The sequence below is a fragment of the Platalea leucorodia genome, assembly GCF_965183815.1.
Source record: "Platalea leucorodia genome assembly, chromosome: 13".
Lineage (NCBI taxonomy): Eukaryota > Metazoa > Chordata > Aves > Pelecaniformes > Threskiornithidae > Platalea > Platalea leucorodia.
The window spans coordinates 5,576,818-5,595,816 of NC_138835.1; the positions used below are offsets into that span (position 1 = coordinate 5,576,818).

Genomic DNA, 18,999 nt, shown 5'->3' on the forward strand with positions numbered 1-18,999 from the left:
GTTCAGGGCGACTCTGGGAACCTGTTACTTCCCATTCCACAAGGACAAAGTTTTGCCAGGGCTGGAGTTAGAGGGTGCGTCTTCCCTGACAGCCGGTACAGTGGGGCTACGGATGGTCCTGACAGCGTGGGCTTGTCTGAGCGCAGCCTTTTGCCTCTTTCAGGTGTCCCTTCTGCAGACGCAGCTGGCACAAGAACGAAAATACAAGCAGGACTATATTGAGTGCTGCGCAAAGACCAGCCAGGAGCTGTCAGACCTTCACCAAGAGCTCTCTTATTCCTTAGCAGCCGTGGTCAGGGAGCCCAAAGCTGCTGTGCTGGAGGCAGAGACCCGGAAGCTGGATCGGTCTCTGAACCTTAACTTGGCACTGATGATACCTCCGGACCGTCAGTCTCCCGAGAGACAGCCGTTGCATTCAACAGCCAGATCTGCCAGAAGCGATGACCTGAGGTAACAGGACCAGTGTACGGCAAAAGGCGTCAGCAGGCGCCAAGTTGGGGACCTGCTGGAGCAGGTGAACTGTGGCAGGGGGCTTGGTTCAAGGCATGAGTCCCGAAGTAAGATGAAAGTTCAGAGCACAGTGTTCACTGCAGATTCCCCAGCAGAAGCAGTGCTGGGACAAAACTGGTGCTGGCTTGTGTGGATGGGGTCAGTCGTGAGCCTGGAAAAGCAGGATGAACCTGATGAGCAGGTCGAATCTCTTTCTCTTCCAGAGCACTCCATCGCAGCGTGCCTTGTCAGTCTCCACACAGCCCTGCACATTAGGTTGTTCCCGTCGGTTTCTGTACTGTATACAAAGACCTTTTGTCTGGTTTTATTTTTTCAAGACACTGATTTCTCCAAAACACTGCACAGGCTCTGAGCAGAAATCTCCTTGCAGTGATGCCCTGTTGCTCCTCTGCTTTCTTCAGCAGCTGCTCCAGGTGGGCTTTCTCTGCGCAGAGCTCTTCATTTGTTCTTTCACACAAGGTCAGCTTCTCCTGGCCAGAGATCTTTGCTCTCTCCATCTCGTCCACTTTACCCGACAGAACTTCATTCTCTTGCTCCAGCTGCAATCACGGAAGCACAGAGGAAGGAAAATACAGTAAGATTTACCCTGTAGGAGGTTTGCCTTGGACAGAAAAAGGAACAACATTTCCATATTCAGTCAGCCATGCTGCCGGAAGGCAAGAAGTCTGAGAAGCAGCAGCAGCTGGAGACAAACACCTGGCAAGATCGTTGGCAACTCTGCTCACCTGCAGCACAAGTTTGTTCAGCTGCACTTTATCCAATGCAAGAGCTTCGTTGATACTGCCCATGTTCGCTGTTGCAACACGGAGATCAGCTATTTCAGCAGTCAGCTTATTCTGAGCCCCTGTCAACTCTGCTACTGACTGCTCTGCCTGAGGAGACCAAAGAGCACAATTTCTGTGACCGGAGATGAGGAATGAATAGCAACACATGCTAAAAGATCTATAATGATGAAAACTAAGATAAAATATGAACAAAGTCTATGCTGCAGAAATACCTCCAGTAATAAAGTGCTCAGCCTCCAACGGTCAGCTGAGAAGAGCATAGCATCTCCTTACTCATGAACTAGTCAAGAGGGAACGCACAGTAGAAGTCTTATCTTTTCTAGATACAACAGGGGTTAAACTTTTATCAGCTGTCGATTCTTCCAGTTAGGTATACTAGAAATGTGAATAAGGATGGATGGATGGATAAAAATCGAATTAACCTAGCAGAGCCTGACCTTTCTCTTCAGTTACCTGAAGACAGAAGAACACCCTCCCTCAATTTCCAAATTACATTTTCTTCCGGGCCTGGGGATTATGAGAAACCAAAAGGAATGCAAAGTTGTATTTAATGACTGCGCAGAACAACTTTCACCTAGGTTGAGTACATATGTATAAATACGGAACCAACATCAAAAGAACACGAGACCAAAGGTTACATACAAGCATAGAAAAACATCCACGCAAACCACAAGTGAAGAGAAATAATCTCACTGGGATTTGACATTCATGCAGGCAGAAGCAAAACAAAGTAAAAAGGCCAAAACAACTTTGTTCTTACTAGTGGACAAACTTTTTTTTTTTTTTTAAACACAGTTTTAGTTTTTCGGCATTTCCAGTGTTTCTAGTTCCTTCGGACACATGAATATGGCATAAAGACAGGGAGGAGAACTTGTGTTAAAACAAGTGAAACGTCCAACACGTCCTTTGCAAAGAAAAGATGATCAGGAGGCCATCAGAGGTCCTTTGGGCATAAAGATTACCATGGTATAAGGATATTTAAGAAATAATCCTGGGGTCACATAAGATTTGGGTAACGCATTTTTATCTGAGAAAGTCCGAGATGTTAAGGGCTTGATTTTCTTTAATGAAAAACCCTCAGGACATTTAGAATGCCAGACACAAGTGAAATGTGGTTTGAATCTGTTTCAGCAGATGTTACCCTGTGATGAGATAATGCACTTGCATCTCTTAAGAGCATGTGATTCATAGGCTACCTGTTTCAGAACTTTGCTTCCCATTAGTCAACATCCAGGTCTGCATTAAAACAAATATACATACCATATTGTCAATAAATAACTCAGAATATCCAAATGTGGTTGTAACTAATAAAACCTGGTATTCAGTAACTCTTAAGACGGACCTTCATGAGGCTTACCCACTCACACAGTATTAAAAAATGGGAGAGCAATTGCTGATAATCTGATTTTGGTGCTACTCATTAGCATTCTCTTGGTTAGGAAAGTAACTGAATTTAGCTAATGTTAGCAAACTTGTATGTAACTTCAATTTTTTTTCTCCTAGTCTAACCAGGACCTCGGATCTTCTCTGTCTTAGTGGAAGGATTTCTGCCATGCCAGAGACAAAGAATCAAGGCTCATAGATGTGAGAAACGGGATGAACTCCTCTGGGCAAGGCCGCTCCCTGCCTTTTACCTATATTCCTCTCAGATTCAGCTGGTGCTGTCACACCTCACCTTACGATGAGTATTAGAGTCTATAAAGCAAATGATTTCTGGGGACAAAATAGGAGTACGCGAGAACAAAAACACGGGCAAGGAGGGAGACCTGTGCATGTGTATGAACTGTGAACCTCCTTTTCGGAAGCCCAAACAACGAATGAATAATCCTTGAAAAACAAGACTTCTACTGGGACGCATCTATCCTAGGGCAGCTACTCAAACAAAAGGACAGGACATAAAGATTGAGCTACACACAATTAAAGCTAACATAACTAAACAGAAATAAAATCGCACCTTATGCAGCGCTGGCTCTGGTTTGCATGTGTGTTAGCCCCGTGTCGCCTCTTCTTATTCTACTCTCTGAAAAAAGCAATTTCAACTTGCGTCTACCCAGGAGAGAAGTTACGGTTTTGAAGATGTTAACACCAAGCACGCAACAAAAGTTCAGAAGCCCAGATCAGGATTACATTTACGGTCGGATCTACAAAGTGCTTCTGAATGGGACCCTTCGCACTGTCACAAAGACGCCTGTGCAGATTCCCTAGCTGGAGATCTATTAAACAACAGTAACCCTCAGGATAAGGAGAGAGTAACAGCGTAAGAAACTGAAAAGCTGGTGTGCTAGCGTCAGTATTTGAACAGTGCCAAAAAATAAATGCATGGACTCACGTCTAACCATCAGTTGTACAAACGTGGTATAGGTACTCCAACACGAGGCAAGGAGAGCAGCGCAATGGAGCAAACTTCCCATAGTACTGACCTTCTTGTTCACCCCCCCGTTCTCTACTGATTCAAATCGGTAGGGAATAGAAGGCAGGAGCAAAAATACTGTCAGTCATCACGGTTTTGTGCCAAATAGGTGTAGTAAAATTATTCTTTTTATTGCATTGTTAATGTGGTTTATGATGATAACAGTCTGGAATATTCAGACTTCTCTTAGACATTCAACTTCATTCTGTGTGACATTCTGTTAAGTGTATTAATAGGACTGAGCATTAATGTAGACCTTATCAAAGGGATCAAAAATCACACGTGCATAAGTTCTTACGTGGAATTATGATCAAAACGAGATATTTCCAGGGGAGTTCACAGAGCTTTGACAAATACTAGTTAAGATCTTTATCTGTAATCAAAGGGGAAAAAACCCTCCTTCTTTCTGTAAACTGGGGGGGGGGGGAGCGGGAGGAGGACTATGAAGAAAGGTTATCCTGAGGCAGAAAGCCTCAGCTTCATGCACAAAAAAAAGGACCAGGCTCCGAGCTGTCCCTTTCCCTCGGGGGTCAGGGAAAACCTGGTTGTTGGTTGGGGCCATGAAAACGTCCAAGAAAAGGTTGGGGGAAAAAAAAGGGGGGAAATCAAATGTTGTGAATAACTAGGAAAGCAAGAGAGAACAAAAGGAAGAAAATCATTATGCCACTGCCTACGTCATGCTTAGCCTGGATCTTAATCCTGGGTGCAGTCTTGTACCTCCAGCCAGAGCTGAACTGAAAGAGGTTCAGAGAAATGCAGCAAGGAAGCTCAGAGGTCGAACGGCTTCCACAAAGGACCATCTGCGTAAGCTGGGACTCCTCAGTGGGGGAAAGACATGGCTTGTAGGCTGGCACACAGGAAAGGTCTACGACGTTCCTGGTGAGATGGGAAAAGTAGCTGGAAGAGAGCCGCTGAGGACTCGGGAGATCCCGAGAGCTGAGAACAGTTGCACATGGAGAACAGTATTAGGAGCCTTTATTCCTCATTATTCAACGTGACAGAATTCCCAGAAAGTGGAAAGGTTGTCTGCCCGTCATTCCTCCTCCTACTCCTTTTCCCTGTCCTCAAAACACTAATATTCCTAACTGTGCCTCCAAAAGGTTTGCAGTAACTACGTCGTCCTTTCTGGTTTTTACCTGTATTTTCCCCAGTGTAAGCCCTTCATTTTTCAGTTCAGTTGTGCAAGACTCCTGGGGCACATGCAGTCAGAGAGCTATCCTGACCTCACCCCCTCCTCTACGTACGCAAAGTACTTGCTCTCAGCACAGCCAGCTTGCATTCACGCCTATTACAGAGAATTGATGCAACGCGGAGACGCTTCGCGTCAACTTAGATACATGCTGTGAAGCTGTAAATCCTGTACAGCTGTAGTACGGTTGCTGTTGTCATGCGAGTTCAAGCACATAAAGCAAGTTCTGCGGGAAGAAGTCAAATATTTCATTAGAACAAGTGATATTGTGGGGAAAAACAGGCCAGGTGTTTGCACAAAAGTGCTTCTTCATTTCAGCTTTAGAAACTGTGCTAAAAAGCTTGCTAGTTTTTCTCCAAATACACCAGCTACTCTCACAAAGCGCATTCACATTCTCCCCCGACCTCTGCCTCAGTGGTACAAGTTAAACTGGAGCGAGTGATAGGAAGGGGAAAAAAAATCAGGCTGAAACTAAAGCTCTTTCTGAAGCCTTTACTACAAACTCCACGCTTCAAAAACTTGATCAAGGGAACTGCAAACATTCCACTAAACCACAAATCTTTTTAGTCAAGTTCCTGTTAAGGATACAAGGCATAAACTACCATTATTGCTCTGGCCACTGTGCATTTATATATATATATACTTGCGGAAGTCCCTTACAAGTTACATGTTACTCTAAAAGTTCTGAATCGCTTTAAAATTCTCCTGAGATACTCTCCAAACTAGCCCTTCCAGAGATACTGATATTCAGGTCCTGGACTGAACACCTTACTTGGTACTTAGGTTGTTTTACAGCAGAGCAGCACAGTTTTACGGAAGAAGAGAGACTGTTTCTGGGCAGTCTCTCATTCTCCTCCAAGTTCTTCCGCACCCATGTGGCAGCACCTCCAGAAACCACTTTTCTATTTGTTCATGATGGTTCTAAACCTCTGTAACAAAACTTCAACAACGTCCTCCCCACTGAAGCACTCCTGTTACTATTATGGATAGCAATGCAAAGATATTCAAAGAAAACGGTCAGATACGCTTGGAAGCTAAAGGCCACAATAAACGGGAAAAGAAAACACCATGTACGTGAGACCGTTGCAAACTTTTTCCTGGTGCAAAGTGAAAATTTCCAGCTACCTGCAGGAGACAGTAATCTTTCCTTAAAAGGTCTGAATCTGTACAAATAAAGCAGCTGTACTGCTTGGATTTTTAAAATTTTGTTTAAACAAGACAGACACCAAGCAACTCCTTTTCATAGGTGACAATATCAGCAGATGTCGTCCTAAAAGAGGTATGAATTTCCCCTGTTCCTCACAGGCAGTCATGTTGAAAGCCGTCATTATATACTGATGTTGATAATGACTGCTCTATGCAGATTATTTTAGTGGACACAAAAATGGGAAGAAGGAGGAATTACCTCTGCTGTGAGGGAACTGACTGTTGCTGCAGGAAATACAAAAGAGTCATCACAGAAGCGAAGTGGAGAAAGTAACTGAGAGCGAGAGTGAGCAGGGTAAAAAAAACCATTAATACAGTAAACAACAGTGATCCAGTGCATACACTCATGAAAAGAAGCCGCATGCAAAAATAAAGCACTAAACCACCACCAACAACAACAACAACAAATAAAAAGGTTGTTAAAACTTCATCCTGGAATTTGAAAGGGATATGGATATTGGGTGCCAGTCCTCACTGACACTTCCTAGCAATCATACACACTCTCCCCTGGAACATCTCACCATCCCAACCTCACGCGCTACATTACACATTCAGTGTCTGTGCAAACCTGTTGCTTACGTTAACTGCAGACCTGATGAGAATGGAGATGTGCAAAATTCCAAGTGCCTAACAAATGCACCTTCAAATGACAGGGTAATTACACAATTATTTGGTATATCTCATACTACATTTTCATACACCGGTTGCAAAAAACAGCTCTCTGAGCATGTTCAGCTTTGACAACCAACTCAAATAGTCTTGCTTCCACTGTTTTTCTAGAGAAGATAACAGTAATGAACAACTTGCCAGCAGAGATGCTGGAGAGAATGAAATGTTATCTCCAGCATCCACTGGTGGTCTCTGTTTTAAGACTAGAAGGGCGGGTGGGACAATCTAACCTCAAAGAAGCTGCCTCTCCTCCTCCACAAACCTCGGCAAAAAGACTCGCTAGCCGGACGGTAGGAAAAGCTAGGCTTCTCCAGCCAGCATGCTTCCCACCAGCCTGCACAACAAAAACACAGAATTATCCCCTTCCCACTGCTTTTCCTGATTCTCCTGCTGAACCCCCTTACGGGCACAAGTACCTTGCTGAGCCCAGGGGTTATTATACTACAGTGCTGTGAACACCTAAAGCTGGAAAAGGAGAGGAACTCTGCTTTTTCACAGTTCTCACCATCATGCAGCATGTTTACAGCAAACCCCATCTCTTGCCTTGTTGACCTCTAGGAAACCATACACTTGGCAGCCCTCGCTCTTCTGCTCTTGCATTTTCTGGCTAAACCCTTCCCTCTTGCACTGCTCTATGGTATCCAGGTTCTTGAAGGCCCAGCCTCACCACCTGTATGCTTCTCTGACATCGTCACAAGTGTTACAACACCTGCAAAAGCACAAACACCATCTTACCATCTTCATCACTAGAAAGAGATGCTCCAGCTCAGGACTTGAATCCTCGGCAGATTCTTCGTAAACGAAGCAATAAAGCAAACATCAGGGACTGGACCTTGAAAGCTGGCCTAACGCTCCTCCAGGAGCTCGAGCTTCTTGATATACTTGTTTAGATTTTGGCATGAGGGTGCAAGCTGTTTGAATGCAGTTCTTGAGTCTGAAAAGGACTCTGCCTGTCCATTTAGACAGTCGCATTTACGGGACAACCAGGGGATGGGGCCCAGCCAGCATGGGTTGATGAAAGGCAGGTCCCGCTTGACTAACCTGATCTCCTTCTATGACAAGGTGACACGCTTAGTGGATGAGGGGAAGGCTGTGGACGTTGTCTACCTGGACTCCAGTAAAGTCTTTGACATCGTTCCCCACAGCATTCTCCTGGAGAAACTGGCTGCTCATGGCTTGGACGGATGTATGCTTTGCTGGGTAAAAAAAAAAGCTGACTGGGTGGCCAGGCCCAAAGAGTTGTGGTGAATGGAGTTAAATCCAGTTGGCAGCCGGTCACAAGTAGCGTTCCCCAGGGCTCAGTACTGGGGCCAGTCCCATTTAATATCTTTACCAATGATCTGGACGAAGGGATCCAGTGCACCCTCAGTAAGTTTGCAGATGACACCGAGTTGGCCGGCAGTATTGATCTGCTGGAGGGTAGGAAGGCCCTACAGAGGGATCTGGACAGGCTGGATCGATGGGCCAAGGCCAATTGTATGAGGTTCAACAAGGCTCAGCGCTGGGTCCTGCACTTGGGTCACAACAAGCCCATGCAACGCTACAGGCTTGGGGAGGAGTGGCTGGAGAGCTGCCCGGTGGAAAAGGACCTGGGGGTGCTGGTCGACAGCTGGCTGAATAGGAGCCAGCAGTGTGCTCAGGTGGCCAAGAAGGCCAATAGCATCCTGGCAGTGCTACATTAACGGTTGGACTTGCTGATCTTAAAGGTCTTTTCCAACCTAAACGATTGTATGATTCTATGATTCGATCCTAGAAATCTGATACAGCAGAAGCACAGAATCTTCTTCCTTCCCTATATAACTTCTCCATGATGTCTGTCCCTAAACAGCATGTGGTAAGGAGTACAGGACCCCGACACGAATGATGGGCAAGAATCCCCGAAGACTGTTGAGAACTCAAAAGAAGTTTCCCTGCTGCTGGTGTAACCAACTCCAGGTCCTGCACCACACTTAACAAGAGTTAGCTTAGAAACAGAAGGCCCTCAAGATTTTCAGCATGAGCCTCTAGCTTCACCCTGAATGGCAGTGTCCTACTCACAACGTCCGTATGGAATAGTCTTGAATTCTGAAGAGCCCACGTCAAACTACTTGAGAAGCAAAGATCTACGTTCAAATGCTCAGAACAAGAAACCAAAACCAGAGAGAAGCTTCAGGTTTCCGTAAACGACTGCACGGTTTAACTGTTACTCAATTCAGAGCCAAGTGGGCTTGCTTTGGACTTCACACAGGAAAATGCAAGGGGGCATAAACATGAGCCCAAGGCTCAGGAGAGCTCTGCTAGCTGTAGCTGGCAGAAAAATAACATCCAAAGCATGGTCTAGGGTTTTTTTTCTCCCCTTGAGATTCTTCCATTTTCTGTCCAGGCAAGGTGAAAACATCTGAAAAGCACACAGGATGCAATGTAATAAACCCCCCGTGTAATGATTCCCACCTTTATAATTACAGACATTAAATCATGTCCTGCCTAGGGTCTCCTCCCTGCCTTTACCTGGCCTCTGCCAGCTGCTCTGAAAGGCCTTGTCGGTCCCGCTCCATGGCTGCCAGTCGCACCTCTAGGGCAGCCTTCTCATGCACCAGCAATTCCTTCTCTTTGGACACCTTGGCCAGCGCGTGCCCTTGGCGAGAGGACTCCTGGCGCAACTGCTCCAGACCACTGCTAGCCCACTCTTGCTGGCGGTAAACCTGAAAGCGGGACAAAATACGGTTAGAGTCCTTTCTCTGGAGTTCTGTGCAGAGCCAGCCAGTGCCACTTCTGAATCGGCTAGAGGAGAAAGAGCTCCTGTACTGTGGGCTGAAAGTTTAAGAGCATCTGCTGTATACCGCCCTAATACCCTGGGCTGCCAAAAGGCACTGGCACTGTCAACTTGAAAGTGACGTGTAAGGCCATACTGGGTTGCCTGGGACCAGACAGCTCCTTCACGACAAACATACATACCCCAGGCTATGTGTTTTCATGCAAAAATACTGCATTTTCCAGAACTGCCACCTTGCAAACTAAAATTCTATCAGAATCTATTCCAGTGCTGGACATTTTCAGGAAAGGTTGAGCAAAAGCAACTTTGCTCGCTGAAGAAAGCAAAATGAAACACGTGGTTTCTCCTTCTAGGGGGGAAAAAAAAAAAAAGATCGAAGTGTCACCTGCTTCAGTGTGTAAAGCAGTTGGATGCAAGGAGGTGATGCTCGGCAGGGAAACAGCCCTTGTGGTGAGCAGTGGCATTTAGTGGTTTATGAAAGTCTGGCTGATGTGTCCAAAGAGATGGTAGGCTGCGTTTGTACAGTAGTTCATGTCAACAATACCGTTTACTTGTCTTACACAAAGAAGTTGCCCGATACACCTTGCTGGCATTCAAGTTTGAAGGTTAACTGTGATTTTTTAGCTTTTTTTCTTCAGTATAACACCTCTGCTGGATATTTGCCAAACATCCCACCTACTCCAAACCTAAGACTACCTGGCAGAGAACAGACCATCGGAAACAAACAATTCTCTCAAAGTTATCCCATAATACCCAAGACTGTACACTATGAAACTGATGTTTAAATGATGACAAACGCCCTGGTCTCCTCCAGTGAGGTGATTCTCCCAAGCTCTTTTTCCAGGGTACCAAAATCAGTTAGTCCAGAGCAAAGAGTCTTGTGTGATCACCTATGTCTCATCTTCTTCCTCAAAGCCTACAGAGGTTCTAGCAATTCACAGAATCACTTAGTTTGGAAGATGACCGAGTCCAACCGTAAACCTAACACTGCCAAGTCCACCACTAAACCATGTCCCTAAGTGCTACGTCCACACGTCTTTTAAATACCTCCAGGGATGGGGATTCAACCGCTTCCTTGGGCGGCCTGTTCCAATGCTTGATAAGCCTTTCAGTGAAGAAGTCTTTCCGAAGAGCCTATCTAAACCTCCCCTGGCACAACTTGAGGCCGTTTCCTCTCGTCCTATCACTTGCTACTTCGGAAAAGAGACCGACCCCCACCGCGCTACAACCGCCTTTCAGGTAGTTGGAGAGAGCGATAAGGTCTCCCCGCAGCCTCCTTTTCTCCAGGCTAAACAACCCCAGCTCCCTCAGCCGCTCCTCATAAGACTTGTGCTCTGGACCCTTCACCAGCTTCCTTGCCCTTCTCTGGCCACGCTCCAGCACCTCGATGTCCTTCTTGTAGTGAGGGGCCCAAAACGGAACACAGGATTTGAGGTGCGGCCTCACCAGGGCCAAGTACAGGGGGACGATCACTGCCCCAGTCCTGCTGGCCACACTATTTCTGATACAAGCCAGGCTGCTATTGGCCTTCTTGGCCACCTGGGCACGCTGCCGGCTGATATTGAGCCGGGTGTCAACCAGTGCCCCCAGGTCCTTTTCCCCCAGGCAGCTTTCCAGCCACAAAGTTGCCTGTATGTCTTCAAATGCAATTTCAACCATTTTGGGATGTCATTCCCATTCTTAGCAACACGAGACAGCAGACACTGACTTGCAGCTTTGACCCGCTCTCTAGGCTCAAACAAATGGAGTTTTGAAACTCGCAGACTTCCCAACAAAAAGCATAAATAGAAACATGCAGCCCTGGGTTTTGCCTCAGAAAAACGATTCAGAGCGTCACCGTTTGTTTCTTTTGCCACACGTGAGAGTAGTAGCCCCACTCGGACTCAGGGACAACACAATCGTCTCTTTGCAGCTCATCAAAAGCCAAAAAAGAGGCCAACACAGACAGGTGGATTAAAAGAACCTGTAGAAGCAGAGAACAACTCGGAGAATTGCAGAACAGCTCTGCAAGCCATCAACCCGTTTCCAAAAAGAAGTAAACAGCCTTCTGACCTCCAGCACTACCAAGAGTCTCCTTGACAAAAGCACTGCAGAATCCAACAGGTAAGAGCTTCACTGAGCCAAGCAGCCAAATGCCCACCCAGAAGCAGCAGGTGTTTGGTCTCACCTGACTGAGTTTCTCTTGGGTTTCTTCCTTCTCCTCTGCCAGTATCATCAGCTCTACCCGCAGCCCCTCCTGTTGCTCCTCTGCTTTCTTCAGCAGCTGCTCCAGGTGGGCTTTCTCTGCACAGAGCTCTTCATTTGTTCTTTCACACAAGGTCAGCTTCTCCTGGCCAGAGATCTTTGCTCTCTCCATCTCGTCCACTTTACCCGACAGAACTTCATTCTCTTGCTCCAGCTGCAATCACGGAAGCACGGAGGAAGGAAAATACAGTAAGATTTACCCTGTAGGAGGTTTGCCTTGGACAGAAAAAGGAACAACATTTCCATATTCAGTCAGCCATGCTGCCAGAAGGCAAGAAGTCTGAGAAGCAGCAGCAGCTGGAGACAAACACCTGGCAAGATCGTTGGCAACTCTGCTCACCTGCAGCACAAGTTTGTTCAGTTGCACTTTATCCAATGCAAGAGCTTCGTTGATACTGCCCATGTTCGCTGTTGCAACACGGAGATCAGCTATTTCAGCAGTCAGCTTATTCTGAGCCCCTGTCAACTCTGCTACTGACTGCTCTGCCTGAAGAGACAAAAGAACAACATGACAACAAAGGCAGGAAAATCCCTGACTTCAAGCAGCAACTCCACATCCCCTGCGTGTCTCTGACATACTCCCAGTTCAGCGCTCCCAGTAAGCACGTGGGGACTGACCACCCCAAAGAGCCTCTGTGGCTCTGACCACCATTTTCCAAGGAGAACAACATTTTCCCCATCTTCTGCTGCCAGAAACAGCAGCTGCGGTGGTCTTGCTATCACAACTCCCTCTCCCACAAGTGCCACCCAGGAATAAGGTGACCATACCTTCTCCAGTGCCGTGGTAAGCTCATGTTTCTCTTGCTTCAGCAGATCCCTCTGAAGGTGCGATTCCTCCAGCGCCTCTCTCGCAACTACCAACTCGCTCTGTAATAATGAATGTTTTCCCTCAAGTGCAGCCAAGTCCTTCAGTCTATGAGAAGGGGAAAGACAAACAAGTTTTTAATGTAAAAACATTCTCATTTCCAAAACCGAGGGCACGTACTGTGTCCCAGATACAGCAGTTTGAATGGTTCACAACAGCTTTCTATTGACACCTAAAGAACGCTGGCATTTCCTGACTAGAGCTGCATCGCTCTTTGTCATTGATGTAGGTGGAACACGCGTCACTGAGAAGGAAAACAAGCTTCCAGAAATCACAGAACGTTGCCCAAAAGTTCAGGTACTCTCAACTTAACAGAACTTCCTGCCGGTTAGTTCTCTCTCTCCTTTTTGATACATTGGATACAAGACTTCCCAAAGTTCTTCTTTGGGTAAGGCAGACTTTTAGAGTCCAGATTAACGTTCCCACCATTACTCTTGCCTTCAGCAGGGAAACGATGAAAGAGCCTGCAGCCTGTTTGGGGAGGAGATGTGTATGAATTTCCAATCCCATAACGACAGGATCACAGGACGATTCAGGCTGGCAGGGACCCCAGCAGGCCTCTAGCCCAATCTCTTTGGCTCAAAGCAGCTGGGGTCAGCTCTGGGATCAGTCTGGGTTGCTCAAGGCTCTATCCGGTTGGGTCTTCCAAATTTCCAGGGATGGAATCCGCACCACCTCTCTGAGCAACCTGTTCTGCTGCGTGACTGCCTTCATGGTTCAATTTTTTGCTCTCCTTCAATCCAGTCTGAACCTCTCTGGTTTCAGCTTATGCCTGTCATCAACTACTCCGGTCAGGTTTGGAATGATTCTTTAAACGGGTCGTAAAGAAAGTACAAGCAGGCAGCTATGCTGTACATCAGTAGATAGCCAGACCTGCCCGCGTGCTCCCTTCACCCTTCTATGCTACGAACGATGAGCATGCAAAATTCATTCTTTTGCGGCGGGCCTCCTGAAGCCCACCGATGCCCACCCCTGCCCAGAGGAAGCTTTAACACTCACAGGAGCTCCTGGTCACGACGCGCTCTCTCCATCGTCTCTTGCTGCTCCACCTTTTCCCCCTGGGCTGAATCTTCCTTCAGCTGCAATTCAGTGTTACTTTGACGCAGACGAGAGGCTTCTTGCTCCGTGACTTCAAGCTGTTGCTGTAGCTCTTCCCTGGTTTTCTCGAGGTTTGCACAGTCACTGCAGAGACAAAGCTCAGTCAGAAGAACGAAGAGGCCAGAAGAGTCACGGATCCCATTCTCATCATTCCAGGAGGGAGTTGTGGGGAGCACGGTAAGGAAGAACTTGCTCTTCCCCTCACAAGGAAACTGAAGAGGGAAAGAGAAAGGAAGGCGGGCTTTTGCCTTCATTCGGTGAGAAGCAGTGGCTAGGACCGGGCACCCAAAGAACAGAATTCAGAGAAGCAGCATGTCAAGAGGGAGGCGCCTTGTATCCCAACATCACGCTGAATCTGCAAGACAGCCTTAGGATTCACAGCAGAGCATGAAAAGCAGGGACAGGAGGATGCTAAAGTGCCAAACGGAGGCATACGCGTGGTAGGGCAGGCGAGTTCTTTGCCCATAACACCTCTGAACTCCCGGAACTGGAAGCAGATTGCCTCTAGAAGGCAGGAGGAGGAAACACTCACCTTCTGAGTGCTTCTACCAGAGACTGGAGGTGCTGCAGGTGGCTGCTGGACGTCTTGCCTTCCTCCTCCAGTTGCTCGAGCCTTTGCTGCAGGTTCCTGCACTTCTCTTCCTGCTGCCTGTGCTGGTGCTGCAGAAAATTGATGGAGTCCTGCCTGGCAGAAAGCTCTTCTCTTAGGGCCTGCAAGGAATGGGCAGGGGAAGAGCACAAACAAGCAGTAAGGAGCAGGGAAGATGGCTCCAGGTAGCTGGGAGAAGAAAGAAGCAGCGACACAGCTCACCTGAAGGCAAAAGCTGTGATGGGGGGGTGGAGATCAAGGAGAGAAAAGCAGAAGAACACAGAGCTGGTGAGACTGGCAAGGCAATACGGTACCAAGAGTGGGAACGCTAGGAAGAAACTGGCTAAACAGGCTGAAGTGAATGGAAAGGTTTCAAGCTAAGTGAGGCATTAGCAGCTGAGCCTGTGGCCAGTGGTGAAGACAAGCAGAAGTTCTCACCTGTGTTGCTCCTCGCCTCCTTGCCAGCGCTTCCTGAACCACTACAAAGGCATGCTCTGCATCAAGGGAGCTCAGACAAGAGAGGATGTTGCTAGACTCTGCGTGCTGGGAACTGTCAGTGCAGATAATGCTGACCATGCTGGCACTGTCATCTAACACCACCTGAAAGCCCACATCAAGCTGTTACTCTTTGCTCCTTCTACTTGGTTTTCTTCATCTATTTCTCCTTTTTCCCCCACTTCACCCTAGAGTCATTAAAAACTCATTTCTTCAGTCGACAAAGAAGTTTTGTCCCTGTGGCCACAGGTGCTCCAGGGGTTTCTGAATACAGCTACTATAAACACGAAGAGACAAGTGTGAAGTGGCTGGAGGCTGCCTGATCGCTCCATTTCTTGAAGCTCTCAGGAATGATTTTGGTCTCCTTCAGCTTTTTAGAGCCACATACACGACCACCAGATCGACGCTGGAAATAGCAATGAAAGGAAACATTAACGCTGCCCAGGGAAGAAGGAAGCTGATGAATACTGGAAAACAGCAATGAAAAAGCTAATGTTTATAATTACTCTGAGCAGTAGCACAAGAGGATAAAAATGACTACCTAAGGGGAAAGAACTGACTTTGTGAGAGGCTGTGTAAAAAATCTGATGATTAACCCCCCCCTCCCCAGAGTGAAGTGTAGGACTAAGTTAAAGTTTCCCCCTAAACAGTTAGACCAGTTGCGATTCCGGGCAGATAATAATGGTCAGTGAATGCAGAGTGAAGGAGCAGAGTTGGCAAGTGCATCGACTGAGTCATCACTCTTTCTCTTGAGGTAGCCACACCTCTTTGTGCTAAGGCTGGAGAAGAAATGACTCGGACCAAGCAGATGCTGGGCTACCTCCCAGAAAAAGGTAAAACATACTAGAATCTCCACAGTGTCCTGAAGCGGTCTTCTCCTTCTCCTTGTTGTTCTCCTTCTGAGACTGTGCAAGCAAGGCTGAGAGCTCCATCACCCTGAGAAGAGAAGGTCCACGTGCCATTCCAAAAGCATTGCACACCGGCACCTGTCAAAGCGCTAAGCAGCTCCCAGAAGCATAGCAGAGAAAGTCCAACCCAGAAAATACAGCAAAGGCAGCGTTCATCTCTACAGGTTAATATGCTTGATGTTGCAAAATGGCACTTCTTGCCCCAAAGGCCTTCTGCACTCAGTCTAGCAAGGAACTGTCAGTACAGAGGTGCTGCATTGCTTATGATGGCCCTGGGCTAATTCCTCCCAACTCCCTTTAGCACAGCCCTGGGTAGCAAAAGGCCTGTCTTTATACTGGTCTCAGTTTCTCACCAACAATCAGTTAACGGCAAAAACATTGTAATATGCAATCTCTTTGCCAGTCTTGTCTTACTCAGAAGAGCTTCTCTCAGTCAGACAGGTTTTTTCTGTCCTTTCTGTTGAAGGCAATAGTTTGACTAGAGACAGAAACAAGGCTGCGCAGAATGGGTCTGTTTTTTAAATGTGAACACAGCCCATCTATGAATCAGAGAAGGTGATGTTGTTAACAGCAAAGTTTAAAACACCTTTACCTGTCTTGAAGCTCCTTCTTCTCCAGGTCCCCCTTGACTTGTGAGCACATCACTTCCTGCGTCTTCTGGCTTATTTCGTGTTCCGCTTGCTGCTGTGCCTCATCCTTCAGGACAGGTCTACCCAAAGTGACGCAATCCCAGCGCTGTACACCAGACTTCAGACGGGAGCAGTTTACAAGTACAGATCCAGAAAGCCTCATTTGCTCTGCCTTCAGCTCTGACAAATCTCTGCAGAAGAATAAAGAAAGAGCTAAAGTTCACACCGCCATCTTTAGCAGCTGACACAATCCTGAAGCACGTAATTGCACAACAGTAGAAGCTGGCAGGAAAGATGGCCTCTTCGCCGGGGATGAGTCCATTTAGCTGACACTTTGGGATAAGGACGCATCTTGACAGCTGAGCAATCACTCGACTGGATAGTTAAGGAATCAGTCCGTTCTCTCCTCAGAGACAAGAAGAAATGTATGGCACAGCCAAAAGGTGTCAAGGACCTCTAATTACTCTTATTAATTGTTGCTCCTGCTCTATCTTCTTAACATACTCTAATTATCATTAATAGCTGTAAGGAATTTACCAAGGTACCCAGATCAGTAACAGCTTTCATTCTCGGCCTCCCAAATTTCCTTACAGTCTCTCAACCAATCCAAATTATTTAGGCCAGAGCCAAGCTCGAAAACTGTGAAAATCCACATTTTCTTCCACTTAGAATGTGCGAGAAACAAAAGCTGTAGCATTTCCTCAACAATCCATTCAAACCAATTGCCAGGAAACCCCATTCACAGCCCTTTCTGGAGCCTCCCAAAGTCCAATACAATCTGCCTGGGCCGCTGAGTTCAGCCGGAGCCCAGCTCAGCAATTGCGAAGGTCCAGGCATTCCTCGCACCCCAAAGGGGCCAGGACCAAAATCTCTTGCTGCTCTTCGAGGAGCCAGGCAACCCCATTAACAGCCCCACAAACGCTGGCGCTGTCTCTTTCTAGAGCCTCCCAAAGTCCAATACAATCTGCCTGGGCAGCTGAGTTCAGCCGGAGCCCAGCTCAGCAATTGCGAAGGTCCAGGGATTCCTCCCTCCCCAAAGGGGCCAGGACCAAAAGCTCTTGATGCGCTTCCAGGAGCCAGGCAACCCCTTTCACAGGCATAAAAACGCTGGCGCTGTCTCTTTCTGGAGCCTCCCAAAATCCAATGCAATCTGCCTGGGCCACTGAGTTCAGCCGGAGCCCAGCTCTGCAATTAAGAAAGTCCAGGGATTCCTCCCACCCCAAAGGGTCCAGGACCCAAAGCTCTTGCTGCTCTTCCAGGAGCCAGGCAACCCCATTCACAGCCCCACAAATGCTGGCGCTGTCTCTTTCTGGAGCCTCCCAAAATCCAATGCAATCTGCCTGGGCCACTGAGTTCAGCCGGAGCCCAGCTCAGCAATTGTGATGGTCCAGGGATTCCTCCCACCCCAAAGGGGCCAGGACCAAAAGCTCTTGCTGCTCTTCCAGTAGCCAGGCAACCCCTTTCACAGGCATAAAAACGCTGGCGCTGTCTCTTTCTAGAGCCTCCCAAAATCCAATGCAATCTGCCTGGGCCACTGAGTTCAGCCGGAGCCCAGCTCAGCACTTGCGAAGGTCCAGGGATTCCTCCCACCCCAAAGGGGCCAGGACCCAAAGCTCTTGCTGCTCTTCCAGGAGCCAGGCAGCCCCATTCACAGCCCCACAAACGCTGGCGCTGTCTCTTTCTGGAGCCTCCCAAAATCCAATGCAATCTGCCTGGGCCACTGAGTTCAGACGGAGCCCAGCTCTGCAATTGCGAAGGTCCAGGGATTCCTCCCACCCCAAAGGGTCCAGGACCAAAAGCTCTTGCTGCTCTTCCAGGAGCCAGGCAACCCCATTCACAGCCCCACAAACGCTGGCGCTGTCTCTTTCTGGAGCCTCCCAAAATCCAATGCAATCTGCCTGGGCCGCTGAGTTCAGCCGGAGCCCAGCTCAGCAATTGCGAAGGTCCAGGGATTCCTCCCACCCCAAAGGGGCCAGGACCAAAAGCTCTTTCTGCTCTTCAAGTAGCCAGGCAACCCCTTTCACAGGCATAAAAACGCTGGCGCTGTCTCTTTCTGGAGCCTCCCAAAATCCAATGCAATCTGCCTGGGCCACTGAGTTCAGCCGGAGCCCAGCTCAGCAATTGAGAACGTCCATGGATTCCTCCCACCCCAAAGGGGCTAGGACCAAAAGCTCTTGCTGCTCTTCCAGGAGCCAGGCAACCCCATTCACAGCCCCACAAACGCTGGCGCTGTCTCTTTCTGGAGCCTCCCAAAGTCCAATGCAATCTGCCTGGGCTGCTGAGCCGGAGCCCAGCTCAGCAATTGCGAAGGTGCAGGGATTCCTCCCACCCCAAAGGGGCCAGGACCAAAAGCTCTTGCTGCTCTTCAAGGAGCCAGGCAACCCCTTTCACAGGCATAAAAACGCTGGCGCTGTCTCTTTCTGGAGCCTCCCAAAGTCCAATACAATCTGCCTGGGCCACTGAGTTCAGCCGGAGCCCAGCTCAGCAATTGCGAACGTCCAGGGATTCCTCCCACCCCAAAAGGGCCAGGACCCAAAGCTCTTGCTGCTCTTCCAGGAGCCAGGCAACCCCATTCACAGCCCCACAAACGCTGGCGCTGTCTCTTTCTGGAGCCTCCAAAAGTCCAATACAATCTGCCTGGGATGCTGAG

At 48.0% G+C, this 18,999-nt stretch overlaps 2 protein-coding genes across 7 annotated transcripts in view; one reads left to right on the plus strand and one right to left on the minus strand.

The window, feature by feature from the left end:
* The window catches only part of LOC309596989 (uncharacterized protein), a 32,435-nt gene extending 28,586 nt beyond the window's left edge, over positions 1-3,849 (plus strand). For 5 of the 6 annotated variants that reach the window (XM_082325801.1, XM_082325804.1, XM_082325802.1 and 2 more), the window contains 2 exons: positions 164-450; positions 2,799-3,849. In XM_082325801.1, the coding sequence (XP_082181927.1) occupies positions 164-450; positions 2,799-2,877 (366 nt within the window). In that variant the 3' untranslated portion in view covers positions 2,878-3,849. Of the gene's footprint in view, positions 1-163; positions 451-713; positions 790-2,798 lie in introns of those variants that run through there. The other variant, XM_082325803.1, reaches the window with a different exon arrangement.
* Positions 3,850-9,085: 5,236 nt separating this feature from the next.
* On the minus strand, positions 9,086-16,482 carry LOC309596919 (uncharacterized protein; the record flags this gene model as incomplete). The annotated part of the gene is made up of 9 exons (XM_082325683.1): positions 16,313-16,482; positions 14,756-14,917; positions 14,261-14,439; positions 13,630-13,812; positions 12,534-12,678; positions 12,106-12,252; positions 11,689-11,919; positions 9,257-9,450; positions 9,086-9,146 (listed from the first exon to the last, which is right to left on the minus strand). The coding sequence occupies exons 2-9, from the start codon at positions 14,891-14,893 to the stop codon at positions 9,086-9,088; spliced, it is 1,278 nt and encodes a 425-aa protein (XP_082181809.1). The 5' UTR covers positions 14,894-14,917; positions 16,313-16,482.
* Positions 16,483-18,999: the final 2,517 nt, after the last annotated feature.